Source organism: Carcharodon carcharias, chromosome 26 (genome assembly GCF_017639515.1).
Source record: "Carcharodon carcharias isolate sCarCar2 chromosome 26, sCarCar2.pri, whole genome shotgun sequence".
Taxonomy (NCBI): domain Eukaryota; kingdom Metazoa; phylum Chordata; class Chondrichthyes; order Lamniformes; family Lamnidae; genus Carcharodon; species Carcharodon carcharias.
In genome coordinates this window covers 12,581,805-12,603,235 of record NC_054492.1, presented here as the reverse complement: position 1 = coordinate 12,603,235, position 21,431 = coordinate 12,581,805, and the positions used below count along the sequence as shown (strand labels likewise).

The 21,431-nt window shown below is 42.1% G+C and overlaps 1 protein-coding gene across 4 annotated transcripts in view; it reads left to right on the top strand.

The window, feature by feature from the left end:
* LOC121269933 (transmembrane 6 superfamily member 1-like) overlaps window positions 1-21,431 on the top strand; it is a 58,093-nt gene that overhangs the window by 10,777 nt on the left and 25,885 nt on the right. For all 4 annotated transcript variants that reach the window (XR_005941446.1, XM_041175081.1, XM_041175082.1 and 1 more), the window contains exons 4-8: window positions 3,047-3,150; window positions 6,033-6,115; window positions 6,513-6,631; window positions 19,884-19,988; window positions 20,409-20,501. Coding sequence is in view for 3 of the 4 variants with exons in the window: in XM_041175081.1 (XP_041031015.1) it covers window positions 3,047-3,150; window positions 6,033-6,115; window positions 6,513-6,631; window positions 19,884-19,988; window positions 20,409-20,501 (504 nt within the window). In the remaining variant the exon portion in view is untranslated. The remainder of the gene's footprint in view (window positions 1-3,046; window positions 3,151-6,032; window positions 6,116-6,512; window positions 6,632-19,883; window positions 19,989-20,408; window positions 20,502-21,431) is intronic.

Sequence of the window (21,431 nt, the reverse complement as noted above, 5' to 3'; positions counted from 1 at the left end):
TTCCTCTGTCTAAACTGCATTCAATGTGTCAGTTGATTAATCCTCTTGAGTTGTAGGAACAAGCGTTTTTCCAATGCTGAGAAGTGCTGACTGACAGACTTTAAGCAATGATGACCTCCAGAAAATCTTTTGCTCTCTGAATTCAAAGCAGAGATAATTTGTGTTTGCTTTATCCTTTGAATAACCTTGGGTTTGTGCTATTTTTAGTGAAATCCAAAACCCATGTGTAAAGGCTACATTTATTATTTTGCCAGAGATAATGGAAGAAACTTTTCCTTATTTTTTAAGCTGGGCCAAAGAGGTAGGATTTAAGAAGGACTTTTTAAAGGAGATAGAAGGAGTTTAGAATTCTAGTGAGTGGGGCCTCCATTGCTGGAGGCCACCAATGTTGGATGTCAGGGGTGGGCAATAAGCCAATCAGAGAAGGGGAGAATTTTGGATGGGGTGGTTAGGACTGGGGGTGTTACAGATATACAAGGCCTTGAAGTGATCTAAATACGAGAATAAGAAATTGTAAACTTAAGGCATTCACTGCTCTTCCCCATCTTTATCTCCTTTTCCATCTCTTACTCGCCCTTTTTATGCTCATTCCCCTGCCTGACCCCAATTTGTTATCTCTTAACCTCGTTCGATCTCTGTGTCTCCAATTTACCTGCTAGGGAGAATTGCATATTGGTCCATTGTGTGGATTCAGGACAGTCATATTCACGTATGTTGTGGGTAGTTTGAGCCCAGTGTTTATAAGGAGAGCCACTCTCTTCACAATGATATTGGTGAACTCTAGCATTAGATACTTGAGATAACATGAAATCCAGGAACAGCAAACTGTATTTATTATTAACAGGATCACTCCATTTGCATTTGAACATTAATTTCTATGATAATGAATATCGATATTGGATAAACATTTGAAGCAGAGTAAGAAACAGAGAAGGCGGGTAAAGGCCAGACAGTTTGATTTGTATAGGATTGCTCAGCAAAGATCCAGCATAAATACAGTGGGCTGAATAGCCTCCTTCTGCACTCTAAGACACTTATGGTTACTTTAAATGGAAGCATACTTTTATTGTGTGACTTGAGACTTTTCAGCTTGAATTAAACTCTGGAAAATAATAATTCACTGTGTCCATGGTTATGAAGCATTCTTCAGAAAATACGAACTATAGTCAGGAGGTTTCCTGAAGCTGAACTGAGTTAGGCACTGTTTAAACAGTTGATGAAGAGATTAATCTCAGCAACATTTTCAAGTAGTCCTCTGGTTTCATTCAAATGGTAGGAATAAAAATTTGGTATCATGTTTGCAATTGAATTCTATGATGGAAACTTGGGACACAGTTCAACTTTGAAATCAAAAAACGGCTGAAGGCACTTTTCTTTTACAAGGGCCAATAGTTCATAGGAGATGAAAATGAAGAATTGGCCTTTGAATGCGGTTTTCAGCAAGATTTATAAAGCAAGTGACAAGTTGATGATAGGCCCGTTGATTGGGCACTGAGTTTCCATGAATGAGGGCTCCCTCTCACCCTTCCCTCATGAGGCCTCAGGCACATCCAATAGCGTTTGCTGGGTGGTGTTTGGGAGCCACGGGATAACTGTGCAAGTCCCATTTAACCATTAAGTTCCAGAGAGCTCAGGGATAATTGGCTTTAATGAGCTTAATTGCCTTCCCACCACCAGCGGGTGGGATTGGGGACAGTTTTCCCAACGTGCGGAATCCAATACGGGAATTCCCACCCAATCCTCCCTTCCGCCATCATATCTGCTCCAGCAGGTTCCAATAAATCCAGCCATAGGAAACACTTCTACGCACAAAGGATGATAGAGTTTGGAAATCTGTTCCACCAATGGAATGTGATGGTAGATCAATTAGTTTTTAAACTAAGACTGATAGATTTTGGCTATCCAAGGGTATTAAAGGGAGTAAAGGCAGGTATGCAGATTAGGCCAAAGATCAGCCATGCTCCTAACCTTGAACTCCATGACCTGCCTAGTTCTCATCGTCATGCTACTGTGTATATACGTAGAAACTGGAAAGGTGGAATAACCACGTCTTATACGGTTTAGTGGAATGTTAATGAATGGCCTCAATGTAATCAGTGAATATTGTGGTAAAGTTTTCAGTGACTTAGGTCAACTCTGGGTGAATAAAGTAAGGGACGCTAAGGGGCACTTCACCATGGGGGATGCTGGCGAGACCATGAGCAGGGGTGGGAGTGGAGCATGTTTCAGGTGAGGCCATGAGAGCTGGTGGGGTGGGGGGTGGCGTGAAGCAGTTCTTGTCTCATGCTTGACAGTATCATGGCAGCCACATGACCCACCCCGAAGGGAGAATTGGGTGGGAGTTCCCGCATCGGATTCCGCACGTTGGGAAAACTGTCCCCAATCCCACCTGCTGGTGGTGGGAAGGCAATTAGGCTTATTAAAGCCAATTATCCTCAAGCTCTCTGGAACTTAGTGGTTAAATGGGACTTGCACAGTTATCCCGTGGCTCCCAAACACCACCCAGCAAACGCTATTGGATGTGCCTGAGGCCTCATGAGGGAAGGGTGAGAGGGAGCCCTCATTCATGGGAACTCCGTGCCCAATCAATTGCAGCTTGGACACCACCCTCCCACCCCCAAAGCGTGTCCCGGAAGGCCTGACCCGGGATGCAGAATCGAAGGCCAAGTTATGGGACAGTCCCAGAGAATCCAGGGCCCTTGGTCACCCTGGTTCAGACCAACTTTCAACATGTTAGATTCCCTGTAATCAGATTTATTAACACCTTGGTTAGGGACTGCCAATCTTCATTTAATAGGAATAAATATATATAAGGGAGTTCTCAGTATGGCTTTCAAACACTTTATTTTTAATTACTAGGTTAATTTATTTACATGTTTACAGCGTGGAAAAAACCTTAAACTTATGAACTTTTCTTGAATTTATGCATAATATTAAGTATGAAGAAATGTTTTAATAAACCAAGTCATAAAGTTAAATGCTCTGATGCTAACTGTTGTTTAACTTCTGTAAATTCAATGGTTGCCCTTTTCTTTTTATTGTACAGGGTGAACCTTACCTGAATACAGGCCACGGCCACATGATTTGTTACTGGGATGGCTCGGCACATTATTTGATGTATCTCCTGATGGTAGCAGCTATCGCGTGGGAGTAAGTTACATAGGCAGTCACTGCTTTAAAGAGAGCATGATTGGCAATGTCCATTTGCGTATCATTGTGTGAAGTAACAGTCACAATTCCTTTAGGCTACTTGGCACGATTTCATAACTAGGATATTTTTATAGGGCCTGATTTTAACTCTGTCTAAGTGAATGGGTTTCAGGGAGTTAAACTCTCGCTATATGAGAGTCTCGCTAATGTGCTATATGTTATGCCTGTGCCAAGCGTATTAGGAATGAGTCAGTGACGCCACCATTCTGAGGATGAATTAAATAAAACTTCCAGGCACAGCTAATTTCAGAAAATGGCCATTTTCCACTGTCAGATCCCTAAAACTCATGTACTCTATTTTCTTTAGTCCGTTTATTCAGTCCAATTATCACACCATTTTGCTAGTTCATTGTTTATGAGCACGAGGAAGGATGAGAAAATGAAAGATATGTTGATTTGACTTCAGGCATCTTTCCATTATTTTTTAATTTATTTGTTCATGGGATGTGGGCCTCGCTGGCTCGGCCAGCATTTGTTGCATATCTCTAATTGTCCTTGCTGGCGAGCTGCCTTCTTGAACTGCTGCAGTCCATCTGGTGTAGGAACACCCACAGTGCTGTTAAGAAGGGAGTTCCAAGATTTTAACCTAACAACAAGTCAGGCTGGTGTGTGACTTGGAGGGGAACTTGCCGGTGGTAGTGTTCCCATGCTTTAGCTGCCCTTGTCCTTCTAGGTGGTAGAGGTTGCAGGTTTGGAAGGTGCTATTGAAGGAGACTTAGTGAGTTGCTGCAGTGCATCCTGAGGATAGTACACACACTGCCACTTGTGCGTCGGTGGTGGAGGAAGTGAATGTTTCAGCTGGTGGATGGCCACCAAAGCAGCCAATCAAGTGGGCTGCTTTCTCCTGGCTGGTGTCAAGCTTCTTCAGTGTTGTTGGAGTGTAAAGTGTAACAGTTTTTTCTGGCTTATCTCAGTGAACTGTTCCTTGTTTCTAAACCCAAACCTTTGTGCTGAATGATAAAATAGCAGACCCTGAGATAATGGGAACTAAGTTTCAAGAGATATAATTATCACGCAGGCTTCTAATAATAAGTGCACATCTCATGGTTCAGTAATATGTTTTTGTTCAACACCCTCTGCATATCCTCTACTGATGCAGCATGGAATATAAAGCAGACTTTGTTGACCTGATTTGACATAATGTTCAATGATGTGTTCATCACGAAGTAAACCTATTAACTAGCTGCAGATTATTCAATGCAACTATAAATTTATTGAGTGACAGTCAAAATTACTTAATCAAAGGCTCTTGCTCTGCAAATCAAGGGCAAAGACCATTGTAAAATAGCAAAACATTTTAATTTTGATTTGGTGGATTTTGAAAAATCTCCTGTCTTTATGAATAAGTTTGGAAAGATTTGCAAAGTAAAAGAAAAACTGGGTACCATTTTGCTTAAAGTTGCGCACAGACAGTACACTAATCCATTTGGATGGAATTTACTTTGTTACATAAAAGCAAAAAACTGCGGATGCTGGAAATCCAAAACAAAAACAAAAATACCTGGAAAAACTCAGCAGGTCTGACAGCATCTGCAGAGAGGAACACAGTTAACGTTTCGAGTCCGTATGACTCTTCATCAGAACTAAGGAAAAATAGAAAAGAGGTGAAATATAAGCTGGTTTAAGGGGGGAGTGGGACAGGTAGAGCTGGATAGAGGGCCAGTGATAGGTGGAGATAACCAAAAGATTTCATAGACAAGAGGACAAAGAGGTGTTGAAGGTAGTGATATTATCTAAGGAATGTGATAATAGGTGACATTAAGGGTAGAAAGTAGGGCGAGCAAGGTACAGATAGCCCTAGTGGGGGTGGGGTGGGGGGAAGGGATCGAAATAGGCTAGAAGGCAGAGATAAAACAATGGATGGAAATGGTACTTTGTTACATAGTCCTTTTGTAAACAAAGGTTTGCTTGCATTGTTCTTCCAATTTTCTTCCCCTTGCACCTAAATGTCCATAAATCATTGAATCATTCTGGGATATAGCTCACAGGACTTGCAACTTTTTGGTACCTCACCAAAACGGCTGTTCTTTAAGTGCGAGTCTGGATGGTGAGTTAAGCAATTTGACCTTGGGAGCCTTCACTTCTATGTCTGTTCTCCGATTACCTCCTTTACCTAGCTCACTGAGCTAGGTACAACTTGATACGGTACTGAGCAATGCAGACATGGAAGGTCCCCACTTGATTTGCTCTGCATTAAGTTAGATGGAACGGTGGTAGGGGAGATACAATTGGTCTCTTGGGTAATAAAGGGCAATAGTAAATCCAGTACTGATTGCTGTCAAGCCTCTTGGAAGTCTTGTTTGGGTGGTTGCCATACAAGGTTGTCTGGGCTGAGAGCAGTTATGATAATGTCTGTGTTTGAATAGCAACCCGACACTCGCTGTGGAAGCTTATGAATAAAGAATGGGCGCTTGAGTGAGGTACTGCGGGAACTATATTCTTACTGTGACATGAGTTAGCACTTTTGGAAGAGAAGAAGTTCTCTCGCTAAGAAGTTAGGGTTGGATGCAGACAGTGCTGTAAAGGAAATTGAATGAAGTATGGCCCTGTTAAAATGGCCTTTATTAGGATAGTTTCCCAAAGCTGCATAGTGTACAAGTATGACCATTTTGAAGGTCTACTTAAAAAAAAAAATAGTGAATTGCTTTAATTGGAAATGTGTTATATATTCCATTAAAATGTTCATAGATACTTCCTGAAGAAACTTTCAGTTCAGTAAAATAGTTTAACCGGAGTGAGGAATAGCTTTCAAATGTTTTAATTTATGCTACATTCGACTGTTAGTGGTACTGCATGTGAGAACCATGCTTTATATTTTCCAGGCAGAGTTACAGGACCATTGGCTTGTACTGGGTTGGATCGATTCTGATGAGTACTATTGTATTCTTAACTGGAAACCTTGTTGGTAGGACCAAACATATTCTGTCTTTGTGTGTCTTTCTGTCTCTCTTTGCATCTCATCTTGCACACCTGCTCTCTGAAGATATTCCGCATTGTGTACGTGCCTGTGAATGTGCTATACTATCTCTCTCTCTCACTCGCTCTTTATCTTTCTGTCTTGCTCCCTCTTTCTTTACCTCTTCAATCATTTTCTGAGGTTTCAACATTGGTTCTTAAATAATAGGAAAACATTTTTATGAAAAAATGTCATTTTAAAGTTATGTGATCTGGAAAGATCTAAGGCTAAAAGGAGGAAGGGGTGAACAGAGAGAACTTTAACCAATTCTCTTACCTTTTTTAGTTATGATTTGTAGACTCCAAGTCTTAGTTCTGAACTTTCTTTGCTTTCATACATTCACTAGGGAAATATGGCACCAAACTCGGTCCTGTCAGCCTCCTGATTATTCCTTACCTTGTCCTTCCCATGTGGGCTGTTCTTCAAATTTATAACCAGCCTCTAGAGAGCGAATCTGCACCTAAGGTTAGTACCTCATGCTAATTGTCAAGTGTCTGCATTAAGAATTGGCCTTGGTGCTAGGAATAAAGTTGAGAACTAAGTTTTGCAGCTGAGAAAGACCCCAACTATGATAATTGGAAAGAGTTGATTTAGCTGATCGCAACTAGAAAACTAGTAGAGTATTTTTTTTCTTTACCTTATTTACCCTTGTCACTGGCAAGGACATTTGTTGCCCATCTCAAGGTGCCCTTGAAAAGGTGGTTGTGACCCTTCTGTTGAACTGCTGGAGCCCAAGTTGTGTAGGTACTCCCACTATGCTGTTAGGTAGGAAATTTCAGGATATTGATTCAGCAACAATGAAGGAAATCCTATGATATGCCCAAGACAGGTTGGTGTGTGACTTGGAGAAAAAAAACCGGAATTAATGGCGTTTCAAAATATCTGTTGCCCTTTGAGGTAGTACGAGTTGTGGATTTGGGAGGTATTGTTGAAGTAACCTTTGTCAGTTGCTGTCGTACACATTGTAACCACTTTTAACCAATGGTGGAGGGAGTGGGGTGTTCAAGATGTTGGATGGACTGCTGAACAAGGAGGCTGTTTTGTGTTGGATGGTATTGAGCTTCTTGAGTGTTATTCCAGCTACACCCATCCAAGCAATTGGAGTGTTCCATTGCACATGCTGCATTCTGTGATAGGAGGGGTTCTGGTGATTTTTATATATCCAGTGACTCATTGTGGAAGATTTGTGTCTGGGGAAGATTAGCCATGATGTCCTTTTGGCCAGTAGCCTCTCAGTGCTCAACATTTAAAGTTACATGAAGAACAGATGCCACCAGACCTATGGAATAGTATTCCAGCATGAGTCAGCGTTTTGAATGGAGAAGGGGAGAAGTTGCAAAGGGGAAAATGGACTGGGTAGATTAATAATAACAATTTAAAACTTTACTTATTGCCAGGTTAGTTTTTTTTAAAAAATATTTGGAAACCTCGATGAGGAGAAACTTCCTGAAATATTTCAAACTGGATAATCACATCGAACAAACACTTCCTGCTAGTTTGATAAATCATTAACAAGCGTGGTTGTAGCTATGTAAATTTAAAAGGACATTACACATGGATCCAAACATCACAAGCTCAACATGGCTGATCAATGACATGTCAACTCCGTTGATTCTCCCTACCTTTCTGGCTGGCCCAGGGGTCATTATACACTTTGGAGATTCATTATACACTTTGGAGAATTGTTACCATTATTGGTAAGTGCTCTTGTAGGATTTTGGCCAGGAATATTCCTCTTCCTTTACTCTTTATTACTTAATGGGCGTCAGTTAGCTCAGTTAGCTAGAGTGTGATGCAGAATGATACCAACAGCACAGGTTCAATCCCTGTACCAGCTGTGGTCATTCATAGAGGTTTGCCTCTTCACCTTGCCCCACACTTGGGGAGTGGTGCCCCTCAAGCTATATAAAACCAATTGTCTCTGTCATGGTCCTTTGTGGACTGTGACCAATTAATATTACTTAATACAATGAAGTACTCATTCCAAAGTGGAATTAGACATAAATTACAATGACAAAAATGAACAAGACAAAAATTATATGCTGCTCTTAAATTCTTTTTTTAATATAAACATATTCTAGCATGGATAATCCTAGGAATGATTTTTCCCACTAGTCATTTAATAATGACTAATGGGAACAAAACATAGTTGGTAGATGCATCATCTATTTTTAACAGTGATAGTGCAAGGTCTGGCAAGAAGTTCAACATTGTTAAATGTTGATACAGTAGAGCCATATTTAGATGAACTACCCTGTGTAACTTGACCTAATTATATTGTGTGTGTGTGTGTGTGTGTGTGTGTGTGTGTGATGTATATATTATATATATCTATATCCATTGGTAACTGCTATGTATTATGTAGCCCTGAGCCAGCTTTTCCAAGCTTGCCAAACGAAACCTCGGTCATTTGGTCTTTTGCCCACACGTGTTACAGTAACTGGAGAGAGTCCCAGTATTAGCTGGGCTTCATATTGATTGGCAAAACCACAGATAGAAAGTACAGCTTTGGGGAAAGATTATTTCTAAGCTATGCATAGCCCTTCTGCTTCTCCCCCGCCATTGTGTATTGCAATAGCTCCTTCATCTCCTCTCCCAGCCTGTTCAATTCATCCCTCTTTATCCTGGCACCAGTAGGTTACAATCCTTTTGTGTGTCCAGAGCTTTTAAAGATAAAAAGCATAGCAGTAAAGGAACAAGGCTGAAAGATATACTGAGGGAATGGATAAAGGGACGCAGTAGAACCAGAAAGAAAGTTAGGCAAACATAGGTACAGAGTTAAGTACATAAGAGGCCTATAGAAGTTTTGGAAGGATTGCAAAAGACACATAGTAAGAGAAAAAGTGTGTAAGAACCAGGGCTGGGTTTCTCTACTGAAATATCAGCCAGATTGGGGCATACTGAGTAAAATCTGTACAGTAATGTTTTGTGTGGAGTGTTACAATCGCCATAGAGACAAATAACTTGTAAAAAGATATTTGAATTTCCAGTGACTGATTGGAAGGATCACATGCCAAGATTCCAAGTTTTAAGTCTTTTACGGTAACAAACAAACTAAAAGAAATGGTTTAAAAATTATTCAGTAGGCAACTTATACTCCAAACTGCAGAAAAGATTAACTTTTAAAATGACTGAAAATCCCTCTTTTATACTTTACTCTGTCCCTTAAGTGGGCACTTCATTCTCCAGGAAGCATTTCAAAGCTATTCTCAGTGGTCAATGACTTGATTCCTCTTTGCTTTTCTAGCTGGATGGTTTCTGATCCCTGAACTGACTTTCACGGCGAGGTTTCCCCTACAGATTCTACCCTCTAGCTAAAGTTAGGTGAATTTTCCAGCCTCATTTAAATCCTCTCAAACTTGGTCTCTTCAATTCAACTGCAAGCTCCCACCCACATTGTGCATGATGAACAAAAGAGACTGGTTGCCTCCATCTCCCAGCTCGCTCTCTCGCTTGCTGCAGCTTCTTGAGTCTGTAAGGTTCAGGGATATCTTAGGAAAACCTGTAATCCCAATCTACATGGCTCCCTATGGACTGTTCCCTCCTAACACCCATCCCCATGGCAACATGAATCACATGGGGCTTGTATCCAGGTAGAAATGCTAATTAGTAATTATTTAGACCCCAACTCCATTCTATCTTAAAATTAAATAAACACTTTAAAGCTTAGTTATTTGTAAAACCTGACATTCCTAACACCTCCCTGTGAGACTTGGAGATGAACAGTCTACCCAAATCAGCATTATGCCCGGTCATGGTGTGCAGATATTAACACCGGGTACCTTCTTCCCACTAAAACAACCTTGCCCCCACCCCGCCTTTTGACCTTTAACAACCAAGTCATCCAAGCTGGTAGTTCAGCAGAATTCAGAATTCAGCATGACTCCCTTCATGTTACCCTAACCTGAAGAGACATCCCCAAACCATAACAATCTTATAAACTCTGTCTTTGTAACAGCAACATTTATCAAACTCTTTTGATGAAAGACTTTTTTATTCTTTACCCGTGATCATCTTATTTCCAACAGTTTCTGTTTGTATTTTACAAAAAGAGTGTTTGAAATAGTTATGAATCTGGAATAGGGTTACCACCCTCCCAGGATATCCTGCAAGTTTCATAAGAGATGGAGAAAAGTTGGTATTCTGAGGAACCTGGGTGTCTTTGTACACAAATCAAAGAAAGTTAGCATGCAGTGCGGCAAATAATGAGAAAAGTAAATGGTATATTAGCCTTTACTACAACACACTTTTATCTGTAAAAGTCAAGAAGTTTTACTGAAATTATGTGTGGACTTAGTGAAGCCACAACTGGAATATTGTGCATAATTTTAGTTTCCTTACTAATTAAGGATATATTTGTCTTAGAGGGGTTACTGTTAGGAATCCATATCTCCAAGAACTATATACTTTTTTTAAAAAATTGGAAGGGCATTGAATTATTTGGACACTCTCCTGAGTTTTTTATTTCTAAAAGATTACAAATTCACTTTGGTCTGTGAGCAAGCTGCTTTTTCCAAGGAATTGCACAATTTTGGCTAAGTGACCAGCAAGACACCTGGGGAGATATTAGTTATTTTGTTTACTTGATGTAAATTTTTTTTTAAAAACTGCTATTGTCTGGCTGCGAGCTGCTGCTGATTGGCTGAGAAGCACCAAGCCTGGGAGAAGTTCTGTCTGAGCTTCTTTTTTGAACTGAGTGTATGTAATAGGAGCAAACTATGAAGGAAGATTGCTCTCTCTTTCTCTCCCCCTGTATTGCCTGCAGTCCAGGGTGTGAGGTCACCTTCAGTCAGAATAACTTCTCATCTCAGAATAACTCATCTGTATTTGAAAGCCTGCGAGGCTGCGGCAAGTGAGAGTTAACAAAGACAATGTTTCACTGAAGATCCTTTGGAAAGGACTTCCAGACAGCTACTGTGACCAGCGCTCTGTCTCCACATGCAGGAACACCAAGTCGACAGCATCAAAACCTTTTTGAACTTTATCCTTTTTCATAAAGTGTTCCTTTATGCCAACCTCTGCACAGACCTTATTTGTCATGTCCATTGTTTTGTGCGCATGGGTGGAATTTTAAGGTTGCGGGCTTTTAAGTTCCCACTGAAGACAATGGAGTTTAGAACGGCTCGCCACATTTTATGGCCCCGTTCCTGCCACGTCAAGGCTGTAAAATTCATGCATGTGTGCACGTGCGTGTATTTAAAAGGGGTAAGTCATTAGACTTCCAGATTGTAAATTGTACCTTAACCAGTTGCAACTTGTTTTTAAAAAGTTTTGTTTCATAATAAATCAGTTATTCTGAGTTTATTGAAATAAGCCTAGTTATAGTCTCTTTTATTCTGTGCCTAGCAGTAGTGAAGGTAAACAATTGACCATTTTGATGAATGAATTGGCGATTTTGGTGAGTGAATTAAACATGTATAACGATGACCTCCCATGTCACTGGCATGCCGACACATCACACCGGTGGGATCTTCCAGTCCAGCTGAAGTCAATGGAGTTTTGAATGGCTGGCCACATTTTCTGGCCCTGCTCCTAGACATCATTTATACTCCAAACGCAACGCAAAATGTAAGTAGAACATAAGTAAATTTGGGGCTAGTATCAAATTGTACAAATATTTCCTGATTGCAGTATCTATAAGCATAGCATGCCACAAGGCACTAATTTGCAATCCGTTACAATGACTGAATTAGCAACGTCTGTGAAGGTTTGTGTGCTACATTGACGTGAAATGGAGGTGAGACAGAAGTGGGTAATTGGCCAGTTGTTTACATTCACAACTGCTAGGCACAGGATCAAAGAGACTATAACTAGGCTTCTGCCAATAAACTCAGGATAATTGATTTATTGTGAAGCAAAACTTGTTGCAGCTTTGGACTGGGTGTGGAGGATCAGCAGTTCTCCCAAGCTGTCCAAAATGTAAATTCTTGCCAGAAGTCATTACCAGTGGAATTGTTCTGGTACTTTCGGCAAGTTATCATTCCAGAAAGTGAGAACTAACGGCCAAGATATTCCATTTTTGATGACATTCAACCTCCTGATCAAAAGATTTGTGATTAACACAGCATGCCGCATGTTTTTCTAACTTTTATATTCCGTGTGTTGTATACACATAGACCTGATTTTCCAGTTGTCAGACACATGTGATCGGCAGGCCCAGGAACAGCCGGGAAATGGACCGCTGACCATGATTGGCCCCTGACCGCGATTTCACGCTGGGCTGGGCAGGGCAATTAATGTCCAGCCAGTGTGAAATGCGCCCTGAGAAGCTCAGCGCTGCTGGGGTGGGGGTGGGGGTGGGAAGAGGGTGGGACATGATGTCACCGTGGGTGTGGGTAAGCGCTGCGAGAGAGCTTCCTGAAGGCAGACAGCTGCCTTAGGGAGCTGCAGACCTGCAAATAATGAAATAAAGGTGTAAAGCGCGGTAAAAAAAAAATGTCCATGCATCACAATCAAGCACCTGAAAGCATACCTCATAAAAATGCTGTCCCCAGATATTTATTTTTATTTTATTTCCTAACAGAGATTTCATCCCGCCCTTAGATGAGGCTTGATTAAAAATGCAAAGGCCACCTGGCCAATTTGCCTGTCCCCCAACCGTAAGGTGGGATGGGCCTCGAAAATCGCAGGCAGTAGTGCTGTCAGGGCTCAGTTGCCCCCTTAATTATCGGCGGGCGCGCTTCTGACTTCCGCGTGCGCCCGCCAAGCGAAATATCTCGCAAGTGCGCGATGACGCCAGGGTGCTCGCCCAACGTCATCTCACGCGGTTTCACATCCAATCGAGTCTGGCATGCGCCCACCTGCGGGACGCAAAATTCTGCCCATAAAACTGAGATTGGTCATGACTTTGCTTTCTGCTTTAAACAACTGCAAAACAGCCGGAGGTCCTGACAGGAACTGTGCTGGGTTAACAGCTCCTGAATTCTGAGGTGATAGGTTTGCGTAGAGTCAATCTGGCACAGGTTTATAGAACAACCTGTGCTTGCTTTTCAAACACTCTTTATGTAAGCCTTAGTAGGACATGTTATAGTTTCACCAATCCAGTTTGCAAACGATTGGTTAGAACCTTGGCAGCAGTAGATTCAAATGTTAACATTTATGCAAAACTCTTTCCCATAAACATGTGTCTGATCCCTTTGACTGCAGGTTTGAGGTATTATAAATATTTAGAGTCTGTATTACTTACGTAGGTGCTGAAAATGGTGCTATAGCCATCCTTGGTGAAATATCACTTCCCCACAGCACAAAGAATGGTTATAGCACCATTTTCAGCACCTACGTTAGTAAAGCAGACTCTAAATATTTATAACACCTCAAAAATGCAGTCACAGAGATGAGACGTATGTTCCCAATAGCTTGGGACACAGCGACAAAGACTTTCAGGCCCTTCACTCTCCTCTGATATTCAATTAGATTGTTGAAATCATCTCTCTTTAAACTAGATTTTCTTTTTAAAATATGGAAGGACACTGAATTATTTGGACATTGGGGGCCGCCCAAGAGTTTTTTTTTAAAAGGGTTGTAAGTTCACCTTGGAGCTGTCAACAAGCAGGCCTCTTCCAAGAAATCACCTGAACTGGATGGTACTTGAGATGGTCATCCAGAAGTGTAACTAACAATGTTGTTCGTTTGTTTTGAGCTGCAAAATATTTAATTAATAAAAAGCTGGAAGACAAAAAGGCAATCACATAGCAGAGGCAAAACCCTTAAGTTTGAACCTGTGGTTTTGCTTTCAGTCTTGTTGGGATGAGAACAGAAGGTTACCCTGACTAGCTCTTCCCCCTCTGCTTTGTGAAACAGTCTGTGGTTCTCAACCAGGAGCCAGATAATCCTCATCTGACCGCAGTTTGTCTTCAAAATTTTGGACTTGCTAGCTGAACAGGAAGAATTGGTCCAGCTATACTCTCCTCTATGCTGAAGCATCATTGGTGAACTTCCCAACATCTGCTGGGCCCAGCGACACGTCTTCACCCGAGGGAACTTCAGGCCGACAGCATCGAACCTCCGTGAACTACAATCTTTCTTTCCCCTTTTCTAAGAAAGTTTTTTTTTCCATTTGTCTGACTCTGCAGAGACTACCTGTGTGTCTTTTGTTTGCCTGTGTGTGTGTGTGTGTGTGTGTGTGTGTGTGTGTGTGTGTGCGCGCGCGCGCGCGCGCGCTGGGTAAGTTTAAAAGGGTTAGTTAGGTACACTTCCGGGTAATGATCATGTGTTCTTGAAACTTGTTTAAAAGGAACTTTTCTTTATAATAAATTAATCACTCTGGGGGCAGGACGTTCCGGTCATCGGGCGGGGCCAGGAGCGGCCGTGAAATGGTCCATCGTTAGCGATCAGGCCCCGACCGTGATTTCACGCTAGCGGCCGGCCGGAGTGAAAAGCGCACTGGGGAGCCCAGCGTTGCCGGGGTGGGGGGTGGGGGAGGAGTGTGAGCTCAGAAGTCTGCGCGTGCGCTGGGGAGCGGACACTGAGGGCACAGAGCTGCCTCAGGGAGCTGAAGAATTACAAAATCAAAAATAAAGATTTTAGAAATGATGTAAACGTGTCCCCATGTGCCAAGCGGGCCATGTACAAACTGATGTTAAAAAAATCTTCTTGGGTTTTTTTTTACTTACTGTTGGAAACCTCGTCCCATCCGTGAATGAGATTTCGTCAAAAATGCGAAGGCCACCTGGCCGAGTCGTCCGCCCGCCAACCAAATGTGGTTGAACGGGCAGTGAAAAATAGACAGAAATGAATTGATTAAGGCCCTTAATAGGCCTCTTAAATGCCGGCAACGCGCTGCTGACACTCGCCCGCACCCGCCGACCGGAATATTGCGAGAGTGCGCGATGATGTCAGGATGCTCGCCCGGCGTCATCGCGCATGATTTTATGTCCGATCGGATTGGGTGCTCGCCCACCCGTGGGATGTAAAATCCTGCCCTCTGCATTTTTTTAAAAGTAGCCCGGCCAGAGTCTCTTCCTCTGGGTACCAGAAGTGAGATTTTGGTGAGAAAATTAAACACAGTAGAGGGACTCGACAATTCATGCACTCCTCCCATCCCAATCATAACGAGATCATGGCTGATCTGTACCTCAACTCCATTTGCCCACCTTCACTCTCTTACACTCTTACCCAGCAAGGATCTATCAATCTCAGCCTTGACAGCTTCAATTCTCCCAGCCTCCGCAGCCTTCTGTGGGAGACTGTTCCAGATTTCTGCTAACCTATTGTATAAGCAAGTGTTTCATGATTTCGCTCCTAAATGGCTTAGCTCTAATTTTAAGGGGATGTCCCCTTTTTTGATCTCTTCCGCCAAAAGAAGCCTGTATTTATCCTATAAAACCAGTTTAACATTTTAAACACCTCGATCAGATCGCCCCACAATCTCCTATACTCAAGGGCACACAAGCCAAGTTTACATAACCTGTCCACAAAAATGTATTCCCCTTGAGAAAGAAAGACACTTGTAGAAATTGTGATGACTCAGTGGCATGACTCAACCGCAAAACATGAAGAAATATATTATTCCCTAATTTGTATTTTGTTTAATCTCCATTTATCAGTTAATTTCACAAACTTCTAACAAAAAGCTTTTTTGCCCTTAATATGAAACCTCCTTTCATGATTTGTTTTATCATTTGAAAGATGTTTGCTTGTGTAAAGTTCACAACTATTCTTGTACTCAGCAGCCATCATATGTTTTTGAATTACCTGCTTACCCATAATAGCATTGGGCAGAATTTTCTGCCTGTCCGGCGAGCGGGGAGCTGATCCCTGCCAGAGAAGCGGGCCCCGCCGCCATTTTACGTGAGCGGGTCAATTAAGGCCCGCCCAGCGTGATGCCGGTGGGAAGCGCTATGCACTTCCTGTGCGGGTGGGGGGGGATTCCCCAAAAGCGAGAGTGCGCACTTTCACACATGCGCATGAAAGAACACACATCTCCCTGAGGCTAAGTGCTGCCTCAGGGAGATCGCTGACACTTCTTAAAAAAAATATGAAAATTAGAAAAAAAAAATCCCTAACATGTCCCCCTCATGTGACAATGCCACATGAGATGGGACATGTTCATAATTTACCTAATAAGTTTATTAAACTTTTTAAATCCCTACATGAAACCTCATCCCGCCGGTGGATGAGGTTTCATGTTTTTTCTATTGCCCGCTGGGGCTCCTGGACGACCTGCCAGCCTTAAGGTTGGACGGGCAGGTCCTTTAATTGTTTCAATGATCCTGTCAATGGCGTCAATTGGCCATTGACAGGTCGGCGGGCCCGCAGCTGATTTTGCTGCGTCCCTGCCTTCCTGAAAATTTAAATGGGGCACGGTGATGTCGGGGGTTCCACCCAACGTCATCCCGCGTCTTTTTACACATTGGCGAGCAGGCCCCTCCCCCTGCTCGCCAACGGCAAAATTCAACCCCATAAATTGTGATTAAACTTGAATTGCGTAAAATACTTAAGATGCTCGGGGTGGGATTTTCCGATCCTGCCCCCCACCAGGATCACCCGGTCGCACTGAAAGTCAATGAGCTTTTGGCTGGGCCGAATTTCCAATGATGGGTCCCTCCATGATAAGGCTAGAAAATCCTGGTCTCAGTGCTTTACATAAGGACATATAAAAAATGATGGACAGGAATGAGTTATCTGCTTTATCTGGCTTGACCCATACAGTTGTGATGCATTGTGCCTATTCTCTATCCTACCGTGCAATCTCTTCAGGATGGTGGGAAATAAGAATGAAACTTAGGCTAATTAGGGGAGCACAAAATTTGGAAAATTCCCATCTGCCCCCTCAGCTAAATCAACACTTGCTCAGGAGGCCATCATGCTCCTGATGAGCTTTGTAGGCTATCCAGCTCTTATAAAATATAAGTCCAGCTCTCATTTCAAGAAATTCCCCAAAGCGGTGCCCATTGCATAAGCTGACAACCTGTTGCACAAGCTCACTATTCACTGGCAAAAGATAATAAAAGATAAAAGACAAGTCTTCCTAGTATCTAATCTGATTCTGCTGTTTCATAACTTGCAAGACTGTCTTTGGCCATCCCTAATCTATTCAGTTGAAACAACTGGCATACACAGGTACAATTTAGTCATTTCATCAGCTTGTGGACCTCGATCAAATCAGCCCATACCTGCACTTCTATACAGCCTCAACCCTTTGAGCCTTTCTAGATGACTGCAATGCTATCTTTTGTTACGGACAGGAGGGGGTTTAATTTAAGCAGCCCTGATTTCTCCTCTCATCACCTGTCCATAAACAGGGAGGTGTTTTGATTGTGATTTCCCCCTTTATAAGTGCTGCGTATTTTCCCAATCTCTCAGTTTTGGTGTGATCCAATTTCTATTAATAACTCCACAGCAAACTTGAGATAGGGTGAACTCAGAGAAGTAGTTTATTCACACACATAAGACGAGGGATCGCAACATTCTTTTCCAATCATGCAATAAAAGAAGGGGGAATAGAGATAGAAAGGGGTTTATGGGGCAGAAACCACAGAATAAAGAATTATTGTTTCATGTGATTCCAGAGTCCAGAATCAAAGTCCAATGGTGTATTCTTTCACAAAGTCAGCAGGCTGAAGACTGATGTGGATAATGCACTTTTCCAGTAGAGATGACTTCCATGATGGGACAGACATGCAGAGATGAATTAGTCTTGCAGGCACTGGTACAGAAATTATTCCAGTATGAACTGCGTAGATGGGGCCAGGGCTCTGGATCTAAGCTGCTACTTGTTGGAAGATGACAGACTGATTGGCAGTACAGCAAGACAGAGTAACTGGTTCTTCCAGAAAGTGGGTTCATGTGACATGACTCCCACTTCCCCACTTTAGCTTTGACAAAGGATTTATATCCCTTTGTCTGGATTCTTGGGAGTGTTCATGGTTAATGATTAAGAATTTCAAAAGAGGTTTCTAGGTCCCTTTCCCTAGCAAACTGGCAGTCTCCATTGGCTAGGCCTGGCTCAAGAAATGTAAATGGCCTTGGTATAATTCCTTTGGAAGTTGGGCTTCTGCAGCTCACCGGGTCGTTAGCGTCTCTTCAGAGATAACAAGGCGCCAGCTAATCTGAATGCTAGGAGTTCCTTTTGTTTGAGTCCTAGCCAGCCATGGCTTCAGTCAGTTTAAAGCCTTTGTCCAGTTTTTTAAAAATGTTATAAATTAACCATGATGTTATATGTATTTGATAAAAATATAGAGTGAGGTCTTAGCGTTCTGACACTTTGTGCTTGGAATTTATCTAGTGACCCTGTTCTGCACCCTTTCTGAAGCCTGTATAGCACCAACTATGTCAGGAGACCATAAGCAAATACAATATTCTAACTGAGGCCTAACGAAGGTATTGTACAAAGACAAAATGACACTGAATTATTCTATAAATACATCCCAGCACCTGATTTGCTGTGGCCATAACTTCACTGCATTGGTCATGAATCTTTAGAGATTGATGGACTATAACACCCAGATCTTTGTTTCTCCACCAGTTTTAGTTCTTTTCCCTAAAAGATGCCCTCGTTCACCATTTGCCCTGCTCACGTGAAACAAATTGTACTTTTCTAAGTTAAACATAATTTGTCACTCACAGACCCAAGGCCCCATTACATCTAAATCTGTATATAGTAGTTGAGCATCATCCACAGTCTTGACTCTTGTACAAATCTCTGTATCTTCTTCATATTTGTAGATCATTTTCCACAACAGCTACACTTAGTCCATTAGTGGAAATAGCAAAGGTCCTAACACCAATTCCTATGGGAAAACCACTGGTGGCCAGAGTGGAGAATGTTGCTGATCAGAGATAATGGGAGACTTTGGGGCTGAAATGAAATCACAGTGGGGGTATGAGGGGTGTAGTACATAGAGAGGGAGAATGACAGAAATGTGCAATGGTACCTGGATCTTGCAATGGCTTTTGGGCATTGTAGTCAACAGATTTAATTTAACATAAAGTCTGCAATGCAATGAACGGGCACATACCACAATCCCCCTCTCTTTTTCAGGGTCATCTAATTTAAATCCCATTATGTTTTACGAACTAATGTAATTCTTTTGTGTAAGATGTTTGGATTAATAAGTATTAAATATTAAAGCCAAGGATCTTGGAGCAAAATACTTAACCTGTTTGAATGACATTCTTCTATCTGCTATTTAACATAGGCATTTAAGAAAGATTTGCATTTATATAGTGCCTTTCGCAACCTCAGGGTGTCCCAAAGTGCTTTATATCAAATAAAGTACTTTTTATGTGTAGCCACTGTTATAATGCAGGAAACATGGCAGTAAGATCCCACAAACAGCAACGTGACAATGACCAGATAATCTGTTTTATTGATGTTGGTAAAGTATTGGCCAAGTCACTAACCTTCGAAATGCCTTGGGATCCTTCACATCCAACTGAGAGGGAAGTCTCCCTTTCATGTCTCATCTAAAAGGCAGCACCCCCAACTGTGTGGCACTTCCTGAGTACTGCCCTAGAGTATCAGCAGAGATTTTTGTGCTGAAGATTCTGGAGTGGAGCTTGGACCTGTGACTTTCTGACCCAGCAGTAAGGGAACCACCAGCGAGTCATGGCTGACAGTTTGCCCACTTAAAATAAACTGGTTAATTCTGGCAAAATAGCAGAGGAATATCAAATGAACACGTTACATATTAAGTTGCAGATATCATGAGATCGTCTTAGGTTTAAATTTTGAACGGATTTATTTGAAACAAAAACGTAGTTTCCATTATTTCAGGCTATTGAAGTTGCTCAAAAGAAGAGTCTGCTACAGAGACCTTTTGACCTGTTGCTGGTCATCTCTCTCATTCTTGCCATTGGGTTCAGCCTCTTCAGAGGATTGGTAAGGAAAGCATAAAAGGTACTTTCTTTCCGAATCACCGGAGCTCTGCAATGTAATGAAGAGTTAAAGCTTAAAAAGTTAAGCTGTTTTCAATTCGTTGTTCCATGAATCAACTGCTTTAGAACTTTATCTTTAATCTTTTTTTCTTTTAATACTCTACCCTAAAACCAGCATTCTATTCAGCAGTTTCAGGATCTCACTAATTTAGTTAGTCTTGCTGCATTGAAACTGTCTCAACAGCAAACATAAGTAATGGCTTTATAGTAACCTTTGTCGTAAAGGAGTGTCTAGCCTGAGAAGTTCCTATAATTTACAGCGTGTGGAACATAGAAGTGAATTCAGAGATGCCATGCAGTTCTTTCACTATGTTTCCCCAGTTAATCTCCGCATACTGTACTGATGACTTCTTATTGGCTGTAGGTAGCTTTGGATTGTCCTATTAAGGTGTGTAGACAATACCTGAGGCACCAAGAGCCATACCTGAGAGATCCTGCAGCCTACCCAAAGATACAGGTAAGATGGAACTGAAGCTTTGTTTGGCCAATTGGTTTAATTTTATTATTCATGTAACTCTGAATAAATGATGTCTACATTAATGCCGTTTAATTAAGTGTTTATATGCACTGGCTATATCAATTCATTTATTATGCCAAATAAGAGTTAAAGGGGGAGACACTGAGCTTAGTGCATGGAGAAAGATCAACTTCATTCGCTGGGAAGGAAATGGGGCCGTTTTCCACCCATTTTTAGGGATGAAATATCAACTTTGTGGGTGGCGAATTTTGGATCCCTATTGCTGTACCCGATTTTCTCCAGAACTTGTAAATGCCCACCTGAGATTGGTGTTAGATGCTTTGCAAGCCAATTTGAGATTCCAGTGCTGGTTGTAGGACCCCAGCACAAAATTGGTCATGAAATGAGTGGAGCTGCTGCTGTTAGTAATCTGTCCAGCCTTTTCCGGGTCTTCAGTGGCCTGACCAGCAATCCTTAAAGAGGCAGTGGGACTCAGGCCACAAAAAGGGAAGGAAACATTTCTTTAGAGCCAGGAGCACCTGAGGCCGTGTAAAGTTGCCAACCCAGGTGTACCTGCCTTCTGCTTAACTCTCCCAACCCCACAAAGGGCAGGCTTGGAGTGGAGCTGGAAAAATTCCCAAGGTTCTTAATTGGGGCACAATTGCCATTTCCAACTTGCCCGATTAGTTCAAACGAGGCCAGATTTGTCTTGGGTTCCTTGCCGACAGCTTCAGACCCCGTGTTTGAATCACTCAATCGTTGGAAACCAGCACAATTTGAATTTCTCCTCCACCCGCTTTCCATTTGAACCGCATTGGTCAGGAGGCTCTTAGTTCTCCCAGGAATGGTAAGTGGAAGTAAGAGATACAGGCCAAGATTTGCTGGCCCCACACGCCACTGGTATCTTCCGGTCCTGCCAAAAGTCAATGG